The following is a 21919-nucleotide window of genomic DNA, read 5'->3' as shown; positions in this document are numbered from 1 at the left end:
TAACAGGACGGAGCTGCAGCTGTCAGGGAGAACTAGGTTAGATTTGTGGGGCAAATGACCTCATACTGTAGCATCATCGTCATCACTAGGAGATGAAGACAGAATTAAATAATGCTTCTCCCCCGTCGTCATTTTCTCCCTCCACTGAAAACATTGCTAATAACCATGACTGGCAAAATAAATGTTACCCTTATTTATGAAGCACTTGCAATCAAACAGTAACAGAAAACTAAATAATGCAACACCAGAACTCAAGAGCTGAGCTATAAGGCCCTGTATAATAAGGACTACTACGCTGCTACTGCATTTATACGAAAGCAGTGATATACATGATCCCATAACATCTGACTGTTTATCAGTCAACCCTGAAGAGTGACTCCCACGCAGCCCGCATCAGCACCGCAGTGAGTGACGCTGGGTGCTGCTGATGTGCTGTGGCGCACACTGAATTTGGGTGGCGCACAATGCACCAAAACCCCCCGAAACGGAATCCCAGGATATCCCACCCCCACCCACCACTCGAAACGGAATAGCCCTCCTCCCTCCGTTCTCCTCCCCTCCTCTTTTACCTCCGCCTTGTCTCACTATCAACCCCCTCCCGCTTCCTCCTCCTACTCGCCCTCACGTCCCAACTCGGGAGCGCCGCCGATCGGTCGCCAGGATTTTCCCTTCTCGGCCAAAATGGAGGAGGAGGTCTCTCGCTTAATGAAGGGAGTACAGATTGTATGACCGGATCTGCTTCAATGAAAGGCTTTAGGGTTCGTTTTGCTGATCAATAATTATTGCAACAATAAAACCCTTTGAGGATATCTATCGCTATTTCTGCACAAGCGACCACAGCCATGAGCGCAGGAGAGGGACTGGATGAGGCTGCGAAGGACGCGGCAGACATAGCGGCGTTTTTCAAATCCGGTAAGTCGGGAAGGGGCGAGTCTGGCTCTGGGAGAGCTACAGTAGAGCTGTCGGTGTGATCACCGGTGGTCTGCCACATTGTTGCCATAAATGACAAAAACCACTGACGGGTTTCATGGACGAGATGCGTACTGCGCGTCGGACGTGCTGGAGAGATGCGCACAGCTTGTAGTGATTTGCCACATTACATTTTAGTCCACTGACTTGTCATTCCGCAGTCTTAGATGACAACAGCTCGAATAACACCTCCTGAAATATGTGCTTTCGTTATTAGGCAGTGACCCCATTTTGGGTTGGACCAAGTGGGCTACGGTGTGGATGGTTACAGCTCCACCACAGTCTCATCGGGCTGTACGAGTATTTCGACGTTACAGGCGGTATCCATCACGAACCTCTTGGATGTGGGTCGAACATTTTTAATTGAATTTCTGTCGTCAGGCGCGTGCAGATTGAACAGTCTTGGGGGACCATGCATCACTCTGAACCCAGGTCTCTCAGATCGGATGCACGGATAGGGGCTAGGCCGTGGACGCACATATGGGCAATAGATTGCACTCTACGCACCGGGCCTGTCTAATATGATGGCATCAACATAATAAATAAGGATAGGCCTGCCTACCTTATCACTCTGCATTCAAAACATAAACACCTTCTATAGGTCCCGGGGGTCTCAGCTGGTGCCGTATCGGATAAATAATAACCGAGGGGGACTGTCATTCACTTTGTTGTGATAGTGCTTGTGAGAAACATCTCTGATGTACAGTTGCAAGGTGTCATTTCATTACATGAGCACTTACTCTAATGGTAATGATTATGTAGAGAGGCATACTGACTTTGTAATATAATGGTCCATATTCCTCTAGGAATGTTTTTTTTTTCTCTGTGATATTGATATATATCCTTCTAAGGTATATCATAAGGTGTTTCCACATCAACATGTGCCTTATTTGGCCTTTTTCAAATCTGTATAATAGGCATTTCTAAGATAATGAAAACTGTTACTGTGGCAAGTTTTAGAGCTGAGACTTTTTAACATTGTGTGCTGAGACTAGATATTGTTTTCTTATCCTAGCCAACACCCTCCTGGTTATTAATCCACAATCAAACCCCCACTTGTTCTAACCTTATAAAATACCTCTTTAACCCAATGTGACACAGGCAGTAGGAGGGCAGGGAGTGCTATTACAGCTTTTGGAAGGTACATTTTAAAGCAGAAGTCCAGTGTTGGGAAAGATTTCGCCACCATTAGAGCAGGACCACCTCTGATACACACCAGAAGAAGCAGCTGTCTCTCTCTCTCTCTCTCTCAGCTGTTTCTCTCTGTGACACCTGGTGCCGTGGGGTCTGCTGTTCACCATCTCCCCTGATTGCACACATGCAGGAACACACAGAGACAGCAAGTCCACTTAAGTGCATATGAATCAATAAATTCAGCAGACATGTCCTGCATGTGCATGCACACTCTTCATACTTTTTAAACAGTCTATAATCGAACTGCTTACTCCCAGAATTGCCTCTGCCAGTCAGACGGTTAGGAATGTTGTCAAAATGGATTGTATTCAAATTCTACAGTCTCTCTCACGGTTGGTTGGATGCTTGCCAATGTATTTTCCTATAGCTGTGTTGTATCAGGCTGGAAAGTTGGCTCACTGTGAAGTTGGACTGCTTGGATGTTTATATAGCGACAAATGCAGTTCATACAGTATTCATGATGGAGACAGAAATAGGTTATGGCCTCAGGAAACTTTTGCAAGAGCCTATTATGAAGAGAAAGTATGGAAAAAAACTTTCTGTGTTGGTAAAATGGAGACTAAATGCGAAGTGAATGATGTCAAATAGATGCATCCAGCTCAAATTACAGCAAATTGTTTAAAACATAAAAAAAGTAAGCATTAGCTTTCATCTTTCATGCCACCCTTATAGCACACATTGATTGGGAGGAAAATGAAAAACCAGTCAATGCATGTCAATTCATTCATTCATTCATTCATTCATTTAATTTGACTATACCCTAAACAAATATTTCCATCATTTCAGGTAGTTTATTCAGTTAATTCCAACATATTGATCAGTTTATCAATCTAACACTGAAAATATTTTATCAGCGTCGTTTATTCCTTTACTTTGTTTGAAGTATTATCAATCACATACACGACAATAATTTATTCGTTCATCCATGCATACTATGTATCCCAAACGTTCTTGTAGTTTCGCTGTGAAGGACCAGTAGTAATGGCCATCCCGCTCCCTGTAGCCTCTCCAGCAGACTCCCTAATTGCTGCCAGCTTGTTGCATGTTGAAATCTTGGCACACAGCTGCTCATCCTTGATCCCAAGCACTTTATTTCTGGGGCTCCGTGTATGTGCGAGTGTGTTTTGTTTTTCTGGATGCACTTGCCCTAGTTAGTCAGTAAATGCTAGAATATGGAAGATTTTTGTACTGAGCAAGACCTTGCTGACTTTCTGAACAGCTTGATCAGGAGGCTGACATAGTGAGGGACTAACTTACTGCCAAATGTTTTGAAATTCCTAGTTTTTGATCCTGCAGTAGTTTTTAATTTCTTTACCTGAATATAACATTATTGCCGGGCCTTGAAAACGCTTGATGTTCCTTTCTACTTGATTATTTTCAGTGAGCAGATGGAGCTCCATCTCCGAGTCCCACACTGATGCTGTGGATCACAGCTCAGCCGCTGAGTCACTCTCCCAGGTTGCTCATGCCGTGACTTAAAGTCCAATCCCAAAATGTTTGCAACTGGTCAAAGATGATGAAAAATTCTTCTGCTTTCTTGAACATTTTGAGGATGGAAACATCTTTTTAACCTTTTCTTTCCAGTCATGCTCAGGTATCCAGGCATATATCACTCCAGCATTGCAAGTACTGGCAAAACAAACCTTTTAAGCATGGGAATACAATAGCACTCTTTATAACTATTTTTAGTTGTTTATAAATAGGATAATCAGTTCACTGTTTGACCAATAATATCCAGTTCTGTTTTGAATACAGTTGATAGTACCGCTTTGTTTCTCATCTGGATTGCGGATTTGGACTTTTATCAAGCATTCTTCAAACTGAGGCATCACAGCCCAATAACATTGCTGCAAGCCCACGCAAGCTCAGCAGCATGTCCCCTGTGAACGTGAAATATTGGGTAATTTGTAATCAAGGCAAGTTGCTCATAACTTGAGGGATGTGTGGTATATTGTTATCAAATATCTTCCAGCAGTATGACATGAACAGTTCAAGTAGCTAGAAAATATGGGTGATGTAATGTATGTCTGGGTTTTGCCTAGCGATATATTTAGCTCCTCAAAATGTTTTATTATTTTGTGATTTATTATGTTTTAGGAGTAGATGAGTGAGCAGAGCACTCTCCTTGTCATCCACATGCATTTGCCCTCTAAACTGTAGATATTCATTCGTACTGTTTTTTGTTGTTTTCTTTACAGATCATTGTGAATTCTTTTACAAAATACTGTTTTTACTACACTACCTAACCATATGCCTGAGGTTAAATCGTAATGGACAACAATTGAGGGCTACGGTAATTTAGAACCACGGCTTTATCTTTTTATCTGGCTTGACTTACCACTTTTATACATAATGATTTTACATGCATGACCAAGAAATGTCATGGTATGCTGATCTGGGTCTGTCCCCTGTAGGAACCTCATACACAGCACAGTCCTATGTTGTTAAAGTGTAAATATCAATGTTGTTTATTTAAAATGGCCGATGACATGACATTTCTGTCACTAGCAAAGTAAATTACTCAGTACATCAAACAGAGCGAAACATGACTATGGTTTAAATCCATAGGGAGTACTGTGCAGTATTTGATGATTTAGCATACCTTAATGTCCAGTAAATATTTGAAATGCAGAGCTACTGTCTCTTTCTTATTGATATCTTTAGGCCAGAGCCATTAACTCCACATGGACTAAAATCATTCAGTGATGCATTACATCTAAGCACCATCAAAAGATATTGTTGCACTATGGTGAGAGCCATCTTTGCCAAACCAAAAATAACATTTGCACAATAGTCCGTTTTTACAAGGTATTAATCATAGATAGTCTCTTGAGTGACGTGTAATGAAGTTACTGGGCCTGGGCAATAGCATTATTGTACAGAACTGCACTGTGAAACTCAATTGACATAAAGTAACCAGATGTACTGTATGGTGGAATAAGATTAAATAACTGTCGAAACAACTTGCATAAGAGCTGTATCCCCAGTCATAACTACACTGGTCATAAGACAGTGTTCATCAGTCATTACACCCATTGAGTATAGGGCATAGCGTTATTGCAAAGATCTGCTGTTTGCTGTGAGAACTGGCTTCTATTCTGTCAATACTAATGCAGACAGGCTTTCAACTATACATGTATGAGTGTCTTGGCAGTCTGCACTGTTAAATAATAGATGTTTTATACCAGGAGAATAATTGATAAGCAGTAGCGTAAGTGATTAACTCTGCTTTGTCATTGTACGTAGTTCTGTTGAAAATAATTATAGAAGACTTTTATTGCATACACAGGTTGGAAAACCCCTATGTTTTTTTGTTGTTGTTTTTTTCTTCAAATTTGACTTTGTAGTTGTCCTAAAACACATGCTCAATTTAGACTGAAGGCAAATTGAAGCAGAAGAAACCCCAACAACAACCAATTAAATAAACACTAATAATGTTTGTGGCACCTTTTAAGCACGTTATATTTAATAGCTTGCTATTGAGTGCATCTTGCATTGAGGGTAGAAATAAGACATTAGCATCAACAATGGCAGTTTCAGTATTGACAATGCAGTGAGCCATTTCCCTCTGTAGCCAAAGCGAACCCACTGACCTGTGCCAGTGCAGTCTGTAATGAGAGCCAAATTACTGAGCAGTGATTCTTCATTTTCTTCTAGCACAGTCATCGTCGATGAAAACATAATGACCTAATGTTATCTTGCATACTCAAGCTGAAATCTTATATAATCATGTAGATGAGAAAGAGGACTTCAGCAGGCCAATGAGTGTGTATCCAATAAACAGTACTGATAAAGGAAGAGGTGGATGGGAAGGAAAAGACAAATGTGTACTGAGAGAGGAGAAAGGCAGAATAAAGAAAGGGAAAGTCAATGAAAATATAGGATAAAGGGGAGGGTAAGATTAAGGAAAAGGACATGACATACTTAGAGGGACAAACAAGCCTTCACTCATCAAATTATAGAGCTGAGGCTTGGGTGGAGCACACCCTGCAAAATGTAGGCTACTCTGCTCTCCATGAGGCTGAAACCTTTCGGTTTCATCCAGGGGCAGCCTAATTGGCAGTTGGTCAGAGTTAAAGACTATAAGCTTAGATTGGCATTGCCTGCACTGCTAAATCGCCTGGGCTCACATGCACAGTTGGCTGTTTCACTTATTTAACTGAAGGAGGAAAGGGAGGACTGGTTTGAAAAAAAAACATTTACGTTCATGGTAGACAGACAGCTAAACTGAAAGTGCTACAAGAATCCAAATGATGAATGTTGTTTTAGCTTCTTAACAACAACCTTTGCATTGGTCAGTATTTTGGTTTACCAGGAAGATAGGCACATTATTTTTCAATCAGCACAATGATGAATTTCTTTCATGAAAAAAGCCAAGGTTATTCTTAAATTCGTGAAATACCAAAACTGTCTTGTTATCTTTTAAATATAAACGGTCAGATGGCTAAAAATGAGCGATTCCAGGTCATTGTACTGTATGTGAGTGAGAGGAGCCAGATTTCTCCTCCTCTCATGAGTTTATATAAAAAGCCTACTGTATGCTCCTAGTAGGACCAGATGTTGGGATGCTTGTTATAGCTGTTCCTCTTTTAGTGTTTACTGGAGAGTTTTATGGAGAAGACAGTCAAGAAGGTATCACAGTGAGGCAATTACCTGTTTTACAGCCAGACCATGCTGATCGATCTCATCAGAGACCTTTTCGAGAGAGTCGTAATACACTTTATGGACATGTAACCCCCCCTCTCTCCGTCTCTACAAATTATTGATTGTTGTAAAATGTCATGTACATCTATGCCAGGGGTCACTTTGAAGACACAAAGCCAAGGCCTTTCTTTTCTTTACCACAGAGAAAAAATGCATCTGCACATTTTCTCTGTGGTAAAGTTCCAATCTAATGAAGCTGGTCAAATATTTTAGCTTGTCATTCATTTTCCTGGAAAGTTTGAACTCCATACGAAACATACGACTTCACCTGATGCACTGAAGAACAGTCAGGAGCTGTTGAAGAAGAGCATGCAGAGCAATCATACTGCCTTATCAGATCTATGCTACATTCTTCTGCATTGTGCATATGATATGATAATAATTGTATAGCCTAAAACTAACCAGATGAATTAAATGGCCACTGCTGGAAGTGCTTTTTTTTTTGGTTGGAATCTTTTGAGTGCTATTGGCTGGTAGACTTGTGTCGATAATTCCAATAGCTCGGTAATGTGTTTGTAGAATGCTAAATGTAGCCTGTGGGACAGCGTCATTACTTCACACATGCGACCCACACACATGCACAGAGGTATAAATCACTACATCCCACCCACGTCGCCCAAGGCCCTGGAAGCAAGAAAGTGGGGGATGGAGGAATGGAGTCAATGAACGAGGGATGGAGGCATAGGAGGATTGCAGGTCATAAAAATAGGCTGTGGGCCGGTCTGCATGTCTCCCGCAAATCCTCTATCTGATAAGAGAGAAACCTCTGTCAGTCAACTGCAGACTCCCACTCATTCTATCCTTTTTCACTCCTTTCATTGCCTCCTCCATTCTTCTCCTACACAGCCATCCTTCATTACCTCATACCTTACCTCTGCTCAGCTTTGTCATATATTCAAATAATGATTTGTTTTATTGTTTTATTGTTTTATACCTTATTAGTAAATGAGACATCCAAACAAAGATTATCAAATGTGACCAATAGACTAACAAAGGGGTGTGTGGCACATTAAAGGGGAGAAAAAAACAGGTGTTTGGCCAGTTCAAGCCACCACAACAGTTGGCATAGATCCTAAAAGGAAGGTTATAAGTTCACCATTATCTCAAAAAAGCAATTTCATAGTATTCTATCAGTTTTTGGAAGCAAAAGATGTTTTATTGTTTCAGTAAATGAAGCAGGGAGCGGCAATGACTTATTCATTCACAAAATGTTTAGTAGGATTCCTCCACATTCCTATTCTTCCTTCTTCGACCTTTCTCCTCTCCCCCAATGACCCTGCAGCAGATGTTTCAATCCTCCCTGTATTTCACAGTTCCTTCCCTCTCCCCTGTCCCTTTCCCAACAGCTAAACCAAAGGAAGCATCTGGATCTGGTATCTGAAGTCGCAAGCCTCAACAAAATGCTCTGCGCCTCCTTTTTTCAAGAATAGCACTTTGAAAAAGCAGCCATGCCTCCCATGAGTTCTGAGGCACACACAGTTTTTTAACAACATCCTCCTGAGAGAGCGGTGCAGTGTCAGTGAGTCAAGTGTCAGGATGGGTTTTTTTCATTCATGATATCAGTTAGTGAATGAGCCAGTTCACTCCCCATTCATTAATTTACTAGAATTGACTTAATTCTCAATTGTGTGTTTGTTTCATACCTTTGGCCTTTTGTTTAGTTTTAGGGAAATCTATTTGAATTGTTGTATGAGGTTGATAGTGTAGCAATAACTTTCAATAATTTATAATCCCTCACATACAGTAGCACACTCGCACATGTCCATCTGCATCCTTGCAACTTCAGATACCAGACCCATGCACTTCACTGCACTTCTCTACACTAAGGGCATGCTTTACTTTTTTAGCAGACAAGCCAAGGTCTTACTTCAGTCAATATGAACACAAATAAATGGAATTAAGCAAAACATGGACTCAAAACTCAAAGCACAGCCTGCAGTGTGTGTTTGCATACATGTGTCAGCTTGTGTTCTGCCTGAGACTGCTTGTCTTCTGTCAACAGCTGTGCTCAGTCTGTCCAACAGGAACTGTGTAGTCTCCCTTTCTCTCACAAACACACACACACACACACACACTGTAACATTCCCTCTTGCTTTGAAGACAGCAGTAAGCTCTGATCCCTGTCGCGTGAACAGTGCCAACCCAGTGCTCCTCGGGCTTAGGAAGGCTAAACTGCCTCTTGGCCTCTCTGGCTTTGGATAAAATAGGTTGAGGATCAAACTTAACATCCCATCCTACTGTATTGGCTTGCACAAGTACCTACTTTTAAATTGGTACTGTTTTTTTTTTTTTCTTTTGGTGTAGCATTCACACATATATGTCAGTGTAAAACAGACTGTAAAACACTGAATGTGTGTATATCAAATAAATAAAATGTATTTGATATTTCACACTTTATATTTCACTGTGAAACAAATTGCAGTTTCACTTCATTTTGAAGAAAATTGACCTTTCTTCTCTACCCCCCTACAAAACTGTCCCAGGTTTTATATCCTCCCTAAAGGGGCATTCACAGTTTCCGAGTTTCCCAGAACATTGAATTCCTCATGTCGACCCTGTATTGAAGCTGCAGGAACAATTGTCAGGTTTTTATTAGTAGTTTAAAAAGATAGAATCTGAGTTCTTTCCCTTCAAGAGGTAGACGGAGTTCAGATGAGGAGATTTTGGAGAATGCTTAGTAGTTATTGTTCCCTTTAAAATTGTGTTACAGCTTCATCTTGATAACGGCTCCAAGTGAAAGCTCTGTCACTAGTCATTGACCTGGTGGTTTCTTTCTTTCACCCTATTTGGTAGAAGATTACTTCTGCCTTCTCTCCTTCACTGACTCCCTCCTGTTCACATGACCACGTTGCCACCTAATCCCTGCCTGGCAGCATATGCTGACCACGATTTCTCCAGAAAATATATAGTCACTAAAAATGCTACCGCTCTGAAAAGATGATTTCACATTGAAAATGTTCAGAGTGTGTGAATATTCACTAGAATAAATTATGTAACTTCTTTCACATACTTTCCCTGAAATTCAAACCTACTGAGAACAAGAAATGGGTACAAACACATGTAAGGCCTTGAAAACTGTGTGCTGCACTCTTCCACCACCATACGCTGTATAAAGTGAAACATACAGCGTGTGAACAGGTGCTTACTGTAATCCTCAGCAGCATATGCCAGGCTGTTCTTTTCAGAAAGGCAGCCAGGAGAAGTCAGAGCGAAGAAGAGCTAAGCTGCCCCTGTCCCTCATAGCCCTGCTTCTGTTATCTCGTGCCACTGTAGTGTCCTACTGATGAGTGACCCAGAAAGTTCATCAGTGTGCTTTCAGATACATACAAGATGCATGTGAATCCAAATAAAGAATTCAGTTTGTCTGTAGAGTTGGATAGTATAATTTAAAGTATAATTTATTTTCAGGGTTATTGTCATGAGTTCTCTAGTTTTTTTTTTTTTTTTTAAGATTTGAGTTGCGGATATGTGGATTAGCAGAGCGCCCATAATGAATCCAATCCAATCCAATCTAACTTTATTTGTTAAGCACTTTAAAACAACCAACAAACCAAGCTGACAAAAGCTTCTGTACAGGGAAGAGGGGGGGGGGGGGTATAAAATTAAAAACATTTCCATAAAAAAAGACATAAAACAGCATCACAATGGAGGTGCAATAATACTCACTGTAAATCAACATAAAATGGAAAAGACATAAACAAGAGGAGTTAAAATAATAGCCACGCAATAAAAAGCAATCAAAATAAGAATATAAATCAATAAATAAAGATCGATCATGTACTAGGTTTCAAAAGGCCAGCAGAGAAGAGATGGGTTATAAGAAGGGATTTAAAACAGACATGAGAAGACGCCTCTTTAACGTGGCAGAGACAGAAATATCATATTTAGGATCAGACACGAGCAAAGCACCGGCTTCCCCTCTGAGTTCCTCTAGTTTTAGCACACTCGATGAGCAGCTGATCATCTGACTGGAGAGAAGCACGGTATATCTCGCGGGGCGTGTAGAGGAGGCTCAGGAGGTAGGGCAGGGCAAGAGTTATCAGGAATAAGAATTTTAAAATGGATCCTAATCAGTCCTTATTAATGAATCAGTCCAGAATTGATTGTGATGCTAAAACTGACATCAGCAATTCCAGTTCTGCAGTTCAAGCAGGAACCAATATAGTCTGTGCTCTAATGTTAGAGGCTCCATACACACTGCTCTGCTTTTTCACAAGTCTGGTTGAATGAACATTTCATCCCCCTGAAGATCATTCCTCGGGGATTAGAGATACAGATATGTACTGTACTTGGTATCTTTAAATGATTCATTCACTTATCAGCTGAAGTATGATGTAGTATTGAAGTATTGTGACAGTGTGAGAGCATAGAGTAAAGAAGAGAGATAAAGAGCACCAGGATCTATAGCCTCCATCTATACACACATTTAGACTCAGATGTTGTAGAAGTATGTCTCACTAGCTCAGGTCCAGCTACAGCATGTATATGTTCCTTTTATACATGCGTGTGAATGCACATTACAGTTTGTGTGTGTGTGTGTGTGTGTGTGTGTGTGCGCACGTGCATGCATGCACATGCATCTGCGTACAGCATGTCAAATGGTGTTTAATCTCAGGGAGGGACTATCCAGATACTCAGATCAAAGAGCTGCTCCACAATTGCTCACTCTCTTATTTGTACTCTGTAATCACAAAGCTCTAACTTCTGACACTAAAACACTCTTCATTTTGTTTTTATTAAATTTCCTTCCTCTAACTTTTTTATCTCTTTGTTTCTTTTTAGATTGCTCTCTTCCAAAATGTGAATCCAAACTGGATGGCCCAGGACAAACCTCAGGTAGGTCTAAATGTCACACAGTCATAATGCTGCTTACGAAAAGCGACTACAATCAGCCAGGGGAACCTTTTTTCCCAGATTATCTCTCTCATGTATTACTGTCAGAATACAGTGAACGTTTCAGCAAATATGACAAAAATATACTTACTATACCTAAAGTAAAATGTTCTGTTCCATCAAAGTTTTGCTGCGTCGAATCCTATTAGACTCAAGCTCCTCTTTGGCATGAGCTAGGAACCATGACCTTGTGGGTTCCCAGCCTAATACCCCAGGACATACGTATACTAAAAATACACCAAGTCACTATCTCCAGGGTGAGTTGTTTTTTGGTATAAACAGTGCAGTTAAGTGGCCCATATTAGCGTATACCTATAGGTGATCCCAAGTGAATGTGGCCTGGTTCCCTGGTCATAGATTTTTTAGTTTACTCTCTGAAATGCATTATTAGTGTTTGGAGCCTTGCATGTTTTGTAAATGTTACAGTATTAGACTGTAGCTAGAGGAGAGTGTCAGGAATGGATTGGATGCATACAGAAATGTGTTTGACACAGTTTTGCCCTCATGTTTTCCAATTGGGTCATTCAGGGATGAACATTTTTACAAGACCGTTTGCAATTGACAGCCTGGCCTATTATTCCCACTTGCCAGAATTTGAATGTGTGTTAATGGGAAATGATTGGGACATGCCAGGCAAATCCTGTGAGCAGGCCTTTTGCCCAAAATCCTTTGAACTTCATCCCTCAGGCTGACTCACAAAAATGAGAGCTGCAGTGGTTTCTTTGTATATATTGGTTTGAATCGGGCAGAAATTCATGAGTGGCTCACTGTGAATTGGAGGTAATCAGGTTGTCCTGGTTATTTATGGCTGATTGTTCATTGTTCGTTTTCAATTACTCTGAACAAAATTAACTTGCTGTTGAATTAAGTGTCGATTTAGCAAATGCCTGAAGCGTTCTGTTGCACTGTAACATAGAGGTGCAGGTGTGCAAAGTCCTCTTGGAAAAAGACAATACATCTTCCTCTTACTTATTAGCTGATATGGCACATTCTAATCATAGAGTGGGCTGTAGGTCACAATAGAACATTTATTATTTGTGAATGTATGTGTGAACAAAGGAAGTGTGTGTATCTGCATTATTGTACCTAAAAATTCAAATATACACACAGATTTTCTAGCTATTTTGATCTTTCAGTGGGAAAGTATTATTATTTGTGTTTGCCTCCTCCCAGCCATCATGTAGTGTTGGCCTTTTTTGAGAGTTTTCTTTTTCCTTTTTCTGCAAGAGCGTGTGTTTCTCCATATTGTTGTGAATTTTGGTTTGCTTACATGAGATGTGCTAGTTTTAGATTCTTCGTTGCTTCTTTTCTTTCAAAGGATTTGACATAACCTCAACTGGGTATTTCCTGTTTTTTTATCTAAACTTGGCTTGTTTTACCAACATGTTTTGAGAAACATTGGTCTTTTCAGGACTTGTTTTGCTCAGAACACAGGAACCGTTACGAAGTATAAAAAGTTAAAGTTGTTTTTGTATTATATTATTGCTGCATTAATGTGTACGTTGCATTTTACTGCTGTAGTTGTTCATGGTTGAGCTAATTTGAACTACATTGTATCGGATTCAATTAGATCCTTGTAATCTGAAATGTAACTAATAACTAAAGCTTTTTGATGATTGTAGTAGAGAACTACAATATTTGCCTCTGAGATGTAGTAAAAGTAGAAAGTTACACAGAATGTAAATACTCAAGTAAAGTGCAAGTACCTTAAATGTGTGCTTAAGTACAGCACTTGAGTAAATGTAGCCTGTTATATTCCATCGCTGCTAACAAAGTCAACTACTCAAATCAGCTAGTTATTATTAACGTAACATAAAGCATCATTATTGTTTCTATGGTTACTTGCAGCCTAATTTAGGCTGAGCAATGGTTTAGACCAGTTATTACACTGTTAGAATCAATCCAAAACAAAGCTCCTGAAAGCAGTACTAGATAATGTGCCCAGAATTAAGATTTTATATCAAGCCATTTCTGATATAACAGCAACAAGACTTGATGTGCTGCCTGTTTTCATTCATTGGTGGAGACATACAGTATGGCTAAAGAAAAGGGCAAATGAGGGAATCATTACGATCTTTGGTCCCAAACTAACATCCACAAGACATCACCAGGAATTTAGGAGTTGTTTAAGACCTTAATCCCACGTCACCCATGAGACTTACTGACATGCGAGACGAGAGATTGGTAATACCTGATAGAAATATATATAAATAAATAATCCAATCGAGGCTCCAGAGAAATACGTACTGCGTGTCTCCTAGACCCTCAGCCGCCCCATCTAAGACCGTTCAAGCCGTTGACTTGCATAGACCCAACATCATCGACCCTGCTGCTCGCGCTCCTCCTTCGGTCTGATCTTCTCAAGCTCGCATCAGCTACTATCTTGCTTCACATGGTCACAATTCATAGTACAGCCCAATTAGTAGGACCATGGACTCGCACTCACAGAGTACTAACATCATGTAATGAGTGAGAAGCGATTAGATATCGATTCTCATCACATACACCACGACAACACACGGACAGACACACACACACACACACACCGTACACAAAATCCACACACACTACACACACCACACACACACACACACACAGACTCTCTAAAAGTTCCCTTACATACTTTCACTCAATCAGTTTGTTTGGTTTTAATTATTATCACATTTATGTAGTAATACTGTTATTTATTATACTTTTACTCTTGGGTTATCTGACAGTGGTCTTAAGTCAGTGTATTCATTGTGATAAATATGCATTAATTTGAAGTTGCACTTGTTCACATTAACATAACTAAAACTGGATTAGCCATGGACACTAGCTCACCCACATTTTATGTGCTTGATGGAGGGGAAAATGAAAAACAGCCTACAATCTGGATGGGTTTTGTAGAAGACACTTAACCACACAATTACAAGTGTCCCAAAAACACTGTTGGCCTGCATATGGATTTACAGACAACGTGCTTAGAGTAAATAGATGGACTGTTCCCAAGATATGCTCTGGTTCTCAGTCCAAGATAATCTGCAAAAGTAGCCAAGTGCCTGTTCATTCAGGATGAATCTGATCTCTTGCTGCACTAGTATTTAGCATGCATAGTATGGTGAATTAGATGAGAACGATTTTCAGTTCTTGTCTTGCTTGCTGGAAATAGATGAATATTTGAAAATGGATACAGAGAGAGATAAATAGGGAGCCCTCTCCTTTCCTCTTTCTCCTCTCATCCATATGTTTCTGTTCAGTTTAATTCAGCCTTGAACTCTCTCATCTCTACTCATACTGAGCTCACTGTGTGGTTCCTATTGAATTGGGCTTTGAATGCTAACCATGTGCTCTGTGGGTAGACGAGCAGGCAGGCATGCTCACTCAGTCACACACACACACTTCTAAGCAGCGGAGGAAGTGGTTTTCTCTGGAGTCCATTGGATTTTTTTTTATTTTTTATTCTCCCCTGCAGAGGCCAGGGCGGGGAAGTCTAAACTCTATTTGGTGTGTTTGTGGATGTGGTCGTGTGTGTGTTGAGTAAATTTTGTTTACTTACTTGCTGTTTCCCTCTTTTTTCTCTCGTTCCTTATCTGTTTTTCTCACTCCATCGCATCGTTATATCTTTCTGAAGATGATAGGCGATTACGCTTCAGTTTTTTATTATGGCTTTATTTGTGTATACGGTAACATAACCCATATGTACAAACAGATAACAAGCGATCATAACAACTCTGAAAAACAAGCAGAGGATGGAGGAAGGATTAAGTTGAACTAAATGCAGTATATAGCTATAGTGTTGGCTACAACATCACCTCTACAGCACATGAGGTGTGTGCTTAATATCACAGCTTAGCCAACAAGTTGGCTGAACTTTATCTGAACTTGGCTTGCATAAAAGCATACGATTAAACAAGGTGCTTACACCTCATTTGTATACATGCACGCAATTTGACAAATGCCAACCATAATTTGCATGGAGGCATCCGTTATGTACAAACATTGGCCATCCATGTAGTATCTACAAAAGAGATTGCAATAACAGTTTACAACTCATAGCTCTCAGTGAAGCGTGAACTGTAGCACTGTGGGAAAAAGAAGAGTTTGCATCATGCTCTAGGGTTGGTATACCAGGTCTTATAACAAGACAAGTTATGGCATGATTAGCATGGCAGATAAATCTTGAGACTTCATTATGTATTTACGATGATGGAACAGAGGCATTGCCAAGTGTCCACTGGAATGTCCAACTACATGACAGCCTCTCAATATTATCTTGTTTTTATGTTCTTCTTTTCTTTTAATTAGATTGCAACATTTCCTATCAGTTGTATAATTTGAAGTGTTAAAAAGATCAAATTCGTTTTGAAAGCTGCAATTTTGGAAATATTTCCTTTGGCTAGAGATGCTGGGACACACTCTCTCTCTCTCTCTCTGAGTCTCGCTCTCTCTTTCTCACACACACACACACACGCACACACACAAAGGAGATAGGATGAAAGAGAGGAAAGCCAGTTAGACTCCCTGTGGTGTCTTACACAGAGACAGCTGGACTCTGTACTGATCGTGTTTGTGTCATGTTTGTGTGCACCTTTGTGTGTATCTGTGCGTGCAGTTCATTTAAATGTGCACGTGGAAGTGTGCATCCTGACCTCTCTGTGTGCCTTTTGCCTAGTTTGTGTGTATGTATGCGTGTGTGTGTGTGTTTGTGCAGACGTCCTTAATTGGATCATGCTGTGAGTACTGGCTGTGTTGGTTTTAGAAAGAGCACAGCTTGCATCCTCCTGTCACAGGATATCAACATAATGATATCTGTTTGGCCAAGCAATATTTCCTGTGGCTGCAAATAACAAGACAATCAAATCCAAAAAGGATTGGTGGAAAAAAATCTGAAAACTTTCTTTCTCTAAACACCACATCAGTCCAATCAATTGTATTAATCAGTTCAAATTACTTATTAAAAACATGTACGTTGTTGTATGGGTTTTTTTTTATTCGCTGAATAATGACCTTTGGACACAGTTTTAAAAGTGAATTGCTCATAAAAAGGTTCAGACTATTTTATCAGGATTATTAATTACTTAATTAATAACTGAATCACAAACTATGGAAGATTTTTCTGATAAAAATTTTACTGATTAAGAAATTATGTGAAATGGGTTTCCTGTCAATTCTAACATGTTTTGTGTCAAAGCCCAAAATTCCACAATGTTCTCTGCAATGACTTTAATTTCTTATGAAACAATGGCAAAATGGAAAATAAAGCAGCCTGGTCACTGTAGGAAATGTTATTGCTTTCTTTATACCATCTTAAATATTCAAAGGTGTTAAATAACTACACATTGTTATGAAATAAATACCACACGATCTACAATAACACATTGCATTAACACCTTTAGTGATATATTAGACAACACCATTCGGTTCACCATTAATGATTTTCCTCATCACCATGCACAGCTGAACCCTGCCCTGCATATACAAACACACACACATTGTACATAAATACACCACCATGCTGTATGCTATAGGCTCCATCTGTTGTAAATTGAATTTTTCCTGAAGTAAAGACAATGTGTTCCTCTGCACTGTCAACCTCAGATTCACTTTAGTTTTCATCAGATTCTTTTTTCATTACATTGACTTGATGTTAATAGTAATAAAAGAACGATCTCTTATGGATGTTATACATGGAGAGTGTAAAAATGTTATACATGGAGAGTGTAAAAATAAAAATATACGCGAGCAGTGTAATGTAGCCCATTTTCACCGCCCTCTTTTCTCTCGTCTTTTTTATCCCCTCCTTATCTCTTCTCTCTCTCTCCCTTCTCTCTTCTTCATTTACCTCCCTCCCCCTCCAACCCTCATATCATTCCTATTTCCCACATCATCATCTTTGTCCTCTCTCTCTCCGACCCCGGTCTTTTCCTGGAGAGCACTGATGCATAGAAAAGCAAGGTTCCGCTCCATCAGCCATCCAATCGCCATCAACCTCTCCCCTGTACACCAGCCAATTGCTCTCTAGAGATGGCTAATGGGGGAGGAGCTAAGCATGAAGGGTGAGGCGGGGGGCTGTTGTGTTGTGTGTGTGTGCTGTTCAATCCTTTACTCGGGGGACATAAAAGATGCTTGGCTGCTCCAGGAACATGGGAATATCACCATGATGCCCTCTCCATCCTCTTCGATGGATGTATTTGCAATTTTTGTGCAGCTGCAGGAATAATGCTAATTTATACTCAGAAAATGATGCTGGAATGCTTTTCCTTCATTCATTCAAAAGAGGAATGGGCTGTGTCGTTGGATTGTGTGTTAGGATTCTTATATCTGTTCAAATACAGTAATGATTTAGATAATTTTCATGCTAGAATGCTATAGATCCATAGCGGCAGTGTGGCAGGTTGACTGTTGTAGTGACACCACAGGCAGACATTTGATATTAATGCACATGGAGTGGAACTGATACTGATTTTCTCCCATTTTCTTTCCTTAAAAATTTGATTGATTAATACCCTGTGGTTTTGTATTGCAATGGAGATAGTGTCAGTGTGAGAGAATGACTGCCATTGACAAAAGGTGACACCTAATGAAGGTGTTTACTAGGAGCAGTGTTTATGATGGAGAAGTACGCAGGGAGTAAAGGCTGTGAATCTTGAAACCAGCAAGCACTTTTCTTAGAGGGGGAGGCTATACCATCTCTCATCCCTTTGGACGCTCATATATGGATGGAAACCCTCCTGTGCTGTCATGCCTTATTGGTCAGTTGATTTGTTTGAGTGCAGAGACGAGCTGAAGAGATGTCCATCCAGATCCTGTCTGCTGAACCTTGTAAGTATTATATGATTTAGAAGGCAATAATGAATAATTTAACACTAGACGGAGAACAAAGTGACACAGGAACAGTGAGGCAGGGCAACACTTTTTTAAATGACATTGAATTGTTTTATATGTCCCTGCATGTGTGTATTCACAACCACATACATAATGTGCTTTTTAAAGTGCATTATGTAGTGTTTCACGTGTTTCACTACCTGCAACATGATAATGTATTTATCATATTGGTTAAACATATATGGTCCAATGACAGCATTCGGCTCTGGTCTATACTTAGAGATACTTCTTGACAGCATCACAACTCTCTATTTTTGGTCTGCAAGCTAACTAATGAATGCATGTGATTCATGCGGTCTCAATTCTCCTCCTGCAAAGGTTTGTGTTTACATGGAGTGGGGTGTAACGACCAGAGGAGCAGATGAACAGAAAGGCTTGGCTTGTGTAGCATCACATTGCCAGCAGTTCCCAACATAAAAGACAAATACATCTTAATTTAATAACTGACAGATGTTGCTGTATTCTTAACGCCCAGAGCCTTAGATCACAGAGTAAAGGCCCAAACCTTTGATGACTCAGTTGGAGTCTGGAACTACAAGGCATTCATTTGGTATTACTGTTGTGTTAAATTGGAAATATTGCGTTAAAGCTAGCATATATAGCTTTTGCTGACCAATGGCCACTGTGGCCATAAGTGACACTTGCTGACACAAGTAGAAAAGAGTCATAATGTCAGTCAGCTGATACAGTGACCCTTCCATTGTTGGACAGTGAGAGATGAGCTTCTTGGCCGTGAAACAAAGTTTAGTGACCCATAAGCATTTAATATTTAAGCAGCCCGTCAATATGGATTCATGCTGCAGCTGGATGATGGGGATATAAGGGTCAGGAATGCTGGGAATGCTTCCTTCATTCTAGTGGATTTGGTTTCAAATCGAAATAGCGTATGTGTTTGTATGTCCAGAAAGCAACCCCTGCTGCTGAGTGCTGAAGCTAAGAGTAGTATATTTGGGAGCATATTTGCTGGACTTAAAGGAGTCTCAGACTGTAACACTGAAAAATGGCCCTCCAGCTGTTCCTCCAGAAATTGATGATGTCACATTCATATTTTTCTACCATATAGGTTTTATCTGCCCATGAGCAACTGTTTTACTGATGAGAGTATGCAGTGACACCTACTGTGTGAGACGAGGAGTGCAGGGAATTACTATGTAGGTCCGTCTCTCTCCTCAGAATAAATTGTCACTCTGTGCTTTTTGTGATTTATTAGCATTTTATTACATTGGTATCAGATTTATTTATACTTCCCATAGAAGAGTCCTGCTGATAAAAACAGAGAGAATAACATGACTATGTATGGTATCCTATCTATATGCAGTTGGGGTGGAGTCCATGTGGTTCTGTGTTGTTTGCTTGAAGTTCAGGCCTTAAAGTCATAAAAGGACCTACAATTAAATGGCTTGAAGAGAACATCCTAAATTGGGAGCAGACACAAACCGGTCTGAAATTATGTTTATTCCTCCTCTTTCTTTTTTCTCTATTCCTTCTCATTTTTCTTACCTCTATCTGTTTCCCTGTCTCACTCAGCCCCCCTCCTTTCCTCTTGGATGATAGTTAGAAACTGAGACACTTGGGAGCCTCAACAAAATATGAAAATAACTAGATGAGATTAGATTTGGAACTGCTCAACAGTCTAAATTGGTGTGAAATATTTCCCTCTGTAGAAATACTGTTGTAAATCAACTGGCAAGTTGCAAACATACTCCCACCAGTAAGCACAGCTTATTTACTTCTTTATGTTGATATTTTGGCACTGTAAAACAGAATTTTGTTCACATGCAATTGAGTGTTATATTTTAGGCACTGCTCCAGAGCAAGTAAGGTTTCAGTGTCATGATGGTTAAAGCAAAGAGCAAGCATGTAACAACCACTGGCCACTCTATCAGGGTGTTTGTGCAAGCATGCATGTGTGTATCCATGCATGTAAGTCAGATATTCTTGATAGTCCCGTGGTACCCTGTTTGCATAAGCCAGTTGTTTTCAGGGCTGTAATAACAGTGGATAGCCATGGGATCCACTAGCCGCCTCCTGGCTTGGAGACAGGCTATGGCTCCATAGCCTGTAGTTCCCTGTCTGCTGTGTGTGTACTCAACAGGACATTGTCTGCTCTTTGTTGAGGACAAGTCTAGTGAAAATTTATTCACAGAGGAATGGTGACATGGAGGCAGGCAGAGAGGGGAGATGAGGAGACGGAGGATAGGATTGTGAATGACCAGAGAGGAATGTCAGACAGGGCAAGAAGGGGTAAGAAATAAAAGGAATAGAGCAAATGAGTGGTAGACATAGATGAGGAGAATATGAGAGTGGGAGGAGGATAACAGAATAAATTAAGTTAGGATGAGGACTAGAGAGGTGCACAGGAGAGGAGAAAATTATGCATATGTGAACAAGCAGCAACAATCCACACAAACTCCTTGGACGGAAGCACATTCACACACACACAGACCATAAAACAACACTGTACAGAACAGAACTACCAAAGGTCTGGACGTGTGTGTGTGTGTGTGTGTTGTGGTGTGTGTGTGTGTGGTGTGTGTGTGTGTGTGTGTCTTTGTGTGTCTTCCTCTGGGAGCTGGCTCTGACTGCTGAGCTCGTAAACAGGAACTATCCTGCTTTTAGCGAGCTGGAAGCCCTGCAGGTGCACACAAACACACACTGTCACACTGAAGACAATTGGATTCAGTTATAATAGTTTTGGTCTGTTTGGTTGATTTGTTTAGACAGAAACCACAGAGATTGATTCCCTGTTTATCATTCAATGCTCTGTTAGAGACATTCATTATACGTACTGTTTATAAGAAAGTAATTACAAAGAGACAACGAGGTCGCTCAGCACAATGTTTTGCCATTTTGAATGAGTTTGCACTGACACTTTATTTCAGGTTTTGTTTTTATTTCCTTTTTATTCCAACATTAAAAGAACAGACACTAACTCACTGCTGTATTGTTTTAAGCATCCTATATATTTGTCTGTCGTTTACCATAGATATATATATATACAACCTCCTGTTTGCTCTTATCTCATCATGAAGTAACAAACATGTCTAGAGTGCAGGTTTCAGCTTCATCACTCCACTTGTGTTAATGACTGCTTTTTAAGTTAAAGGGGAACTTGGCAACTTTTTCAGCCGTTAATGAAACCCGTTTAGAACATCATCTTGGGATGGTTAAATGCCTTTCTGCGTGAAAATGCGTACCCCCCCACCACCCCATCAGGTCGCGACCCCGCAGGGAGAAAACCAACCTTGCCAACTGTTGGGGACTACGTTTCCCGGTAAATTTGGAAAATAGG

General features: G+C 40.3%; 1 protein-coding gene across 2 annotated transcripts in view; it reads left to right on the top strand.

The window, feature by feature from the left end:
* Positions 1-622: 622 nt before the first annotated feature.
* Positions 623-21919, top strand: part of triob (trio Rho guanine nucleotide exchange factor b) — a 102608-nt gene continuing 81311 nt past the window's right edge. The window contains exons 1-2 of one of the 2 annotated variants that reach the window (XM_035671973.1): positions 623-912; positions 11650-11703. In XM_035671973.1, the coding sequence (XP_035527866.1) occupies positions 843-912; positions 11650-11703 (124 nt within the window). In that variant the 5' untranslated portion in view covers positions 623-842. The remainder of the gene's footprint in view (positions 913-11649; positions 11704-21919) is intronic. The other variant, XM_035671976.1, reaches the window with a different exon arrangement.

This window comes from Morone saxatilis, unplaced genomic scaffold, assembly GCF_004916995.1.
Source record: "Morone saxatilis isolate NCDOM2014 unplaced genomic scaffold, NCSU_SB_2.0 Contig24, whole genome shotgun sequence".
NCBI lineage: Eukaryota > Metazoa > Chordata > Actinopteri > Moronidae > Morone > Morone saxatilis.
This window is presented reverse-complemented; position numbering and strand designations above follow the sequence as displayed.